General features: G+C 42.8%; 1 protein-coding gene across 1 annotated transcript; it reads left to right on the top strand.

Annotated features, from left to right (window-relative positions):
• The first annotated feature begins 266 nt into the window (after nucleotides 1-266).
• LOC148837371 (uncharacterized) lies at nucleotides 267-8,049 on the top strand. The gene is made up of 2 exons (XM_088911346.1): nucleotides 267-747; nucleotides 4,715-8,049. Exons 1-2 carry the CDS (start codon nucleotides 483-485, stop codon nucleotides 5,074-5,076), a joined length of 627 nt encoding a protein of 208 aa, XP_088767472.1. The 5' UTR covers nucleotides 267-482; the 3' UTR covers nucleotides 5,077-8,049.
• Nucleotides 8,050-8,462: the final 413 nt, after the last annotated feature.

Genomic DNA, 8,462 nt, shown 5'->3' with positions numbered 1-8,462 from the left:
TTTGTATAGAATTTGTTTGTCGCTACCTTTGCTGCGTAAAGTTACTGTAACTGTACAGAAATAATCTTAATCACTTCTGATTTCTTAAACAGCATTGTCAAATACACACCATTTAAGAGGCAAGGGGATACCTTAAACTGTAAGCTACAGTATGGTATCATGGACTTGCCATCTGAAAAAAAAAATCTTAGATCATTGTTGGCAGGCGTCTGCAAAGTATAATTCGAATACGCCTCCTAGATTTTAGCTTCCTACAAAAAGAGCTGAAACGAGAGACCGAGAGAAAAGAAACTAGCGATATTCAAACGATGCGTTCTTGCTGGGTTTTCTTTGCGCTTGTGAGTATCCCTCGTCTGTGAAGAAGATCATTCAATTTGGAACCCACTGCCGCAATTTCTGTTCACCTTAAAAAAAAAAAAGAAGAAGAAGAAATAAACCGAACACTGCCTTCTCAAATACCCCAGACATCGCAGAGTGTCGGCATGCAGGGGTGCCGGTTGATCCGCGTGTGGTGCGTCTTTTGGCTAGCACTATCGGCGCAGCTCTTGGCCTTTGTGTTGTCTCTGGACAGTCACAGGCTCTGCTCGGAGGACGACCAGCTGCTGTTTGAGGAACACATCGAAGGACAGACCAAGCCGGTCCTTGAAAATGGCTGTTTAATGCAATGCACGCTCGAGGCTTACTCAAGGATGTCTAAAAGAAAAAATCTTATGATATCAGCGGTCCGCCTCAACCTTGCGAACGCAGGTAAGCACTTTTTTTTTGCGACCAGAAATGTAAATATTCAAGGCAGCGCCAACCACGTTAAATGTAATGTAGCACCTACACACAGACTGCGCATTCAGAACTTTACACGTGCGAATCTTTTTTTTGCCAACTTTGTATTTTTTGGCCCGTTTTGGCAGATTTGTAATTTTAGACCTATTGAACAACAACGATGCAATTATCAAGCAAGTCGTAATGCACGCACACGAGATAGTACTTTTTTTTTGCCAAAGAAGTCTTTTATACTCAATGGAAGTCAAAAGCATTAGCTCGATGATCAATAAAATTTTAAATCCCCAACATCCCATGTCCTTCCTCAATACTTTCACACAGCACATAAAAATGAAATATGATCTATTTAGCTTAGGAATACTTTTAAGCTATAAATCAAGTGAGTAATTTGTTCAGTTAAGGGAAGCATTTGTCTTAAAGTATATCTAAACTGAAAAATTGGAATAAAAAATAAAATAAAAATAATCTGCTTTACTGATCGCAGTTAACTTGTCGCAGGTCTATAGAAACCAATGAAATAATGGCAATTTGTAAAACCTGCTAGAGCACTGAGGGGCCAAAACTGAAAGGCCAACTGTACTTACTCCTTTTCTCCTGTGCCTTTTTATTTTTTGTATGGTTGCATGTTGTTGAAAGGCAGCATGGTCGTGCAGTGATTCTCATAGCTACCTCACAATGCTGGTGCCCTGGGTTCAGCACCGAACCTGAGGTGCTGTCTGCATGGAGTTTGTATGTTCTCCACATGCTCACCTGCGTTTCTTCTGGAAAATTGTCCCTGGTTTGAGTGTGTGTGTCTGTGTGTGCCCTGCAGTGGACTGGTGTCCAGTCCAGGGTGTGCCCTGCCGTGTGCCCGTTGCTTGCTGGGATAGGCTCCAGCTCCCCCACGACCCTGAACTGGAAGAAAATGAGAAAATGGGTGGATGTATGGTTGCACATGTGAACACTGACTGGAAAAGCTTCCAGCCTGATACACATTTACTTTGTTTCAAAACTTACTTTTAGCGTTGCTGTGTTGCCTCTTATTCAACTTACTTTTAATCATCAGAACCAATTCTCTTTGTGTCTGTGTGGTGGACAGGACAATCCCGTTACAGATTGTACAGTAGGTCTTCATCAAATCAAAACCAATTTCTACAAACACAATACTTGCTTGATCCATCAGAAGTTTACAGGTGTTGCCAATCTTTAAAATTAGTGAAAAAAAAACGGATCTAGGCTCTGCAGGACCAGGATTGAAAGTCCTTTCTGTAGGTGAACTGTTTTGCTATGTAATACTTGTTTAAATGGCTCTGTGGTTAAGGATCTGTGCCTGTGGCTGGAAGGTTGCTGGTTCAAATCCCACAGCTGGCAGAGGAATCCTACTCCTTTGGGCCCCTGAGCAAGTCCCTTAACCCCAACTGCTCCAGGGGTGCCGTACAATGGCAGACCCTGCGCTCTGACCCCAGGCTCTCTCCCTGTCTGTGTCTGTGTGTCTCATGGAGAGCAAGCTGGGGTCTGCAAAAAGATAATTCCTAATGCAAGAAATTGTAAAGGGTTAATAAAGTATTATTATAATAATAAATTGCCTTGCAAAGTGTTTTCTTTTATCCATTCCATGGTAGGTTGCATGGAAATCCACACCACTCTCAGCTACATACAGTATACACAGGAGATGCCCGTCCAGATAAACAGACGAAGAATCTTTACATGCTCGTTTTTTGTAGCAGTGAAGTAAAAACCTTATAACCATACCAGGTGGGAATAGTACTCTTTGTTACAATGAATGATAAGAAATAATGTAAGATAACACTTAAGGGCAAAAGTTACAAATAAGAGCATGCCCTTTGTGCCCCAGCTAGTTTGTTGGGTTGCTGAAATATATTTGATCAGAGGATCTCAGCCAGCTGTTTCTTGTTGTCCTCCAACCCTCTGCGTAGAAAAGTGCCTCCTGTCCTCGGTTTTAGTGCAAATTCATGTTGTTTCCACTTGTGCCCTCTGGTTTGCGTTTCCCTGTTCATTCTCAGGAGGCCCACTGGGTTGCCTCTGTCGGTATGTTTTTCAGAAAGCACTTTCTTGAAACCTTCTAAACCTTTGTTTTGGACTCTATCTATTCAGTATTAACGTATATGTTGAAGCGCACCACGTTAGGTTCATGGTTCCTTAATAGTACTTTTGCGTCTGTGTTCCTCAATGTGTTTGGATTGGTTGGTCTTTCAAGTAGGTGGTCTGGCAAACAAAGTAAGGAGGCTGCATTAGTCATAATTAGTAATATAATACAGTAAATAGGTGAAGATAAACACAACTGTTTTTAGGCTTGTTAACCAATGTTGTTTATTCAACTAAACCTCTATATACTGTAAATTATATCATTCTGAAGTTTCTTGAAGACTGATGCAAGGCAGCAGCCAGCAGTACGGTTTTGGAGTAGATTACAGTAGTTTCAAACAGGGGTTTCTAGTACTTTCTCACCATCTCTGTAGAGTTCTCACAGATGACAACTGGGGGTTTGTTTTTCCAGCTGACAGATGCCCTACACATGAGCCAAGAGCCCAGGGGTTTAGGGGACTGTATTTGTGCAGTGAGGGATAAATGCTTGGGCAAAGTCAGCTGTATGTGCAAGGAGGGACATGCACACTGTGTGGTGCTGCATCTCCAGGGATTGTGGGAGGTGGGAAGGACCAGTGACCCAGAACCATCCATTAGTGCAGTGGTTCCCAATGGGGTTCTGGTGACCCACACACCTGTTGGGTTTTGTTCCAGCTGAACCCTTCATTGACTCAGTAAGAATAAGATGAATCTGAACTGTTTGTTCCCAGCTCTTACCCATGTTGGAGCTTTAACTGTTGTATTTTGTAAGTGAAATTAAATCCCAAATTTGCGACTGGTAACAAAATGCAAATATTCCACTGAACTCACTTCTTAGGGGTTCATTAGGTCAATGAAGGCTTCGATTATAGAATGAAGCTGGGCTGGAATTAACACCAGCAGGTGTGTGTGTGTTGGGGGGGTCACCAGGACTAGGACTGGGGACCAGTGCTGTAGAGGTTTAGACAGTATAATCTGCGTGGGCAGGGGGGAGTATCGAATGGCGTGATGCCTGTTTAGTGCCCAGATCAAAGAGGTGAATCCACTCAGTCCCTGATGGAACGAATGACAAAAAAAAGAAGGGATGGGAGGTCGACCCCACAGGAGGTGTACGCCGGCTGAAGCTCAGCAGGTCTGATCCTGGCCAGTACCTGGATGGGAGACCTCCTGGGAAAGCTAAGGTTGCTGCTGGAAGAGGTGTTAGTGGAATCAGTAGTGGGCGCTCACCCTGCGGTCTGTATGGGTCTTAATGCCCTGTAATGATGGGGACACTATACTGTGAAAAAGGTGCCGTCCTAAGGATGAGGTCCCGACTGTCCATGGCCATTAAAAATCCCAGGGCGTTTCTGAAAAAGAGTAGGCGTGTTACCCCATTGTCCTTGCCAAATTTCCCCCTGACCTTTACCAATCATGGCCTCCTAATAATAATATGAATTGGCTTCATTACCCTGTTCTCCTCCCCACTGATAGCTGGTGAGTGGTGAGCATACAGTACACACTGTGGCTGCCGTCGCATCATCCAGGTGGATGCTGCACATTGGTGGTGGTGGAGGGAATCCCCATTACCTGTAAAGCACTTTGAGTGGAGTGTCCAGAAAAGCGCTATATAAGTGTAAGGCATTATTATTACAAGGCGTAGGCTTGCAGATGTTGAAGCATAGACATTTATGGTGGTCTTTTCAAGAGTTCCAACAATGCCATATTGAAGCCTAGGGAAGCAGAGGAAACGTGGAGATTTGACATGATTTTAGTGAGCGCCTTAGGCTTCAGAGGTATAGGGGAAGTACTGTAGTGTGATAGTGTACTCAGGTATACACACTTGTACTTGTACTTTTCTTCAGGTGTGGTGACAACAGATTTTTCTCCTTCTCAGGCGCGGCTGGAGAGTACTGCTTTCCCACAAAGGTAAGGTGTACCAAGGGGCAGTACCTGCAGAGTGTCTTTGTACTGTTGCCCATAGAAACGGGGACGCAGGCAGTGGAAGGCCCCGTTGCTCTGCGCCCCTCCTCCTCCTCCTCTCCCCTCGACGAACAAAATCTCGTGAGGCTTCACCAGGGGCAGACGGGACTCGTTGACAACTGCGGGCTGCGCTTCAACGTCACCGATGCCTTCACGGCCAGGCAGGGCGGCAAAGACTTCTGTGTGGAAATCCTGTCGGAACAGGGCACCCCTGCTCTGAAATGCGAGCCGTTTCTGGCCACGGTGTGGTGGAGGCAACGTCGGCCCCCGGATTAGCTCCGTTCGGAGGGACCTGGTTTTCGGATTTGTTGACTGCAGCACACTACCTGTTGTTCCGGAACACTTTAACAACACTCTCTGGTTTTCAATCTTCTGGTTGTTCTATGTTGCGTTAGGTAATGTGGAGAACAGCGCTCAGATTTTATCGAAATGAGGACACTCTGTGAAACACTTCAAAGCATAAAAAGTAAGGGCCGGAGTCCAAAGTTAAAAATGGTTGCATCCAACATTTTAGAATTGATATTAAACAAATTTATCTAAACCATATAATCAGTCTGATAAACCTTGACATCCTGGTCCGTCCTGCCTTGTGTTGTGATATTTTGAACCACTTTTAAAGGAATGCCATAATAGAGAATTGTGACAACCAAAAAGTCAGATGTGTTTTGAGTCATTGGGGTGGCCAGTACCTGTAATCCCTAAAGGAATGAATTTTAGAAATCAGTTACACAACATATAGGAAATGACAAAAACACTTGGCTTTGTTGCATATTGCCAACATCAAGTTCAGCAACGTGATGGAAACTTGACAGAAAGTTTCTTTTAGACTTTTAACTGGTTTGCAAATAAAGAATATCTGGAATGATGTGCTGATGAAAAAAAAAAACAACAATTATTGCCAGAAAGATGAGATTTCTTTGCCTTTTCAGAAACCTCAGACCGTTGTTGCACTTAAATAGGACACTAATGAGTTTGAATTCTATCACTGCTATTTAAAGAAAGCAATCACTGTGAGTCTATTCTGTGGCCACTGCCGCAGCCCACAATAGAGTCACAGTAGCAAACACTATCGTGTAGACTGCCAGGTTTTGTATAACACTGACTCAGAATTGGTGAACATTGCCCAGTTACTAAATTTATTACTCTTGGTTGTTCTTCTGCACTGGTGTTTTCCTCCATCTCCTCTATCTTTATAAGCAGGAAGGTGTTCATTTGAGATCTGAAGATTCCAACAGATATTTACTCTCTACCACAATGTAGACATTAGTTTCACATTTCGCTGAGATCCACGGCTGTAAGCAGCTCAGAATGTAGGACCATTGTTCGAATTCCTAATTTGTGATTTCTCAATAGTTGCGTTCTGTATTTTTGGCAGAAAATCCATTTATCATCATTGAATGTGGTGACCACAAGAAGCAGTAAATGACACTGCAGAACACATTGTGAGAAAAGTGTGATCCTTCCGTGTTCTGGCTACAAGTGCCCACTAATGTTTTGTCATGAAAGGAGTTATGGACACCTAGTGGGAAAACATACAAAACCTCACACCTGAAGAAGGCTCCACGGCCGAGACATTGTGTTTCCTTTCTTCTCTTTTCAGCATGGAATAAACCTATTACTTGTTCCTTTGCAGCCTACGCATGCTGACGCAGCTACCCACCTGAACATACAAAAACGACCATTTATTTACCTTTTCATTTTCAATGTTCCTTGTCCTTGTTGGTTCAGGTTAGAACCATTCACACACACGAAAATGCTTCTATCTCAAGACCTACCGTGATCAAAGCTGGTACCGAGACATGCCAGTGAAAACAGGGGTGTTATTACTGTCTGAGTGACAGAATGTCACACGCAATGCCAACTAACTGCATAGAAGTGGAGATGAGTTCTGTTTCTCCCCGCCCCCCTCAAAGATTTTAAAGTAACAATCCTGGTTTCTAAGCTTAGAAAAGGCTAAGGTCCTGCCTACCTCACTCACCTTCTCTTTACAAACTTCACCCTGGTCTTTAAGATCCAGGTCAATTTTATCTGCTGCAGGTCCCCCCAGAACCAAACCGTGTTCTGTGGGTGACCTTGCTTTTCCATCTCTGCTCACTTGTAGCATAGCCTCCCCGATCATCTCCAACAAGCAGTTTCAACTGAGACTTTTACAACCGATTTTCAAACCCCTCTCCACCAGCAAGCCTATCAACTTCTAGTCCTATAAACGTCCTGATTTCCTATCTTTTTCCATCTTAAGTGTTGTTAGCCTTTTGTTTTCTGTGCAGCTGGTTGAGATTCACTGTAATGAAATGTCCTATACAAATTAGATGTAATAATAACAGATGTCGCCTGTCAATGCTGAAGTTGAAGACTGTAGATCTAGTCATAAATAGACATTTGAACAATTAGAGAACATCCAGAACATATTTGTTGTTTTTTCAGACAATGACATGGGAGATGAAACAAAGCAAGAAAACCTACCAGAAAACAGTTATCTTTTGACAACAGCATTCTCAGAATAAAGCCTTTAACACCAAATGAGCAAGGAGCTCAATGATGACGGCATTATTATTTTGCCTGCATTAGAGATGTTGTTTTTCTGGTAAATGAGAAATGTAATGACTCGTCCCAATTTAACCAGATATGTTGCTACACAGCAGGTTTTTCTGTATTGCTTCTGAACACATCCAGTATATAGGTCACGCAAGGTTAAATCATTTGGTTTGCTCACTTTTAATTATTATCAGTTTTTGCGTAACCTGGATTGTTTCAGCTCAGCTAGGGATCTGCAGCTGTGAGCTGAGGTTTAAGAACCTGAAGTGGACAGAAAATGAGTGTTGGGCAGAATGGAGTGATTGGATTGCTCATGGGGAGCACGAATCCTTAAACGTGGTTGATGGGTTTCTTGGATTTATAAGCTATGAAATATTTTGCCATTGCGATAAACTGAACAGTCTTTAAGGTATTAAAGGCTATTGAATGGTATTTTTCTACTTAGGTTTAGATTTTATTTAATTCTGTTACGCATAATTCTCAATTGTCTTCAATGTTAAGCTTTTTGTAATGAAAGAAAAGTGAATTCTTTGGGTGAATGTTTTCAAAGATACCATCTTTTGCATCACAGTTGTATATTGCTGTACAAAATAAAAGCAAGAGTGTATGAACACAGAAGATGATGGTAAGAGATCACAGAGATTCTTTCAGCCTGAAGGCTTTTGCTGCATTTTGCTTTCAAATAAATTGATACAGCGATTTTATTTCAATAAAGTGTTTCTTCCTTTCCTTTCAGCCTTTCTGTATGCCTACTGCATAACAAGTGGAAATCAGAAAACTGAACTGCACTTAGCTATTGAGTATTATAAAAAAGGTGATGTTGCTCCTTGTACCCTGTTACCCTGAAAGAGAAAATTAGCCACAAACCCAGGGGGTATCTCTGGGAGCCCAGCTGCAGAGGACTGAGCATTTATACAAAAGCCAGGAGTCAGGAGTGTGATACCCTCACCTCATCCCCTCATCCTCAGCTCTCTGAGGCCATGAACATGACTGACTCACCTCCTGTCCTTCCTCCTGCATTGACGATTTCTGTGTTGGGTTGCCAAGCAGCCTCGGGAGCTTGGAAGCTACTCTTCTCTTTGGGGGAACAAGGTTACAGAAATCACTTGACATTCAATATCATTTCA

The sequence above is a fragment of the Atractosteus spatula genome, chromosome 3, assembly GCF_055471065.1.
Source record: "Atractosteus spatula isolate fAtrSpa1 chromosome 3, fAtrSpa1.hap1, whole genome shotgun sequence".
NCBI classification, from domain to species: domain Eukaryota; kingdom Metazoa; phylum Chordata; class Actinopteri; order Semionotiformes; family Lepisosteidae; genus Atractosteus; species Atractosteus spatula.
Note: the sequence above shows the minus strand (reverse complement) of the source record. Positions and strands in the feature narration are given on the sequence as shown.

What these genes read in the sequence shown, in the direction of transcription:
- LOC148837371 (XM_088911346.1), top strand. Translation starts at nt 483, where the DNA reads ATGCAGGGGTGCCGGTTGATCCGCGTGTGGTGCGTCTTTTGGCTAGCA. An exon ending in CCTCAACCTTGCGAACGCAG is followed by an intron (nt 748 to 4,714) that starts GTAAGCACTTTT and finishes TCTCCTTCTCAG; the next exon opens with GCGCGGCTGGAGAGTACTGC.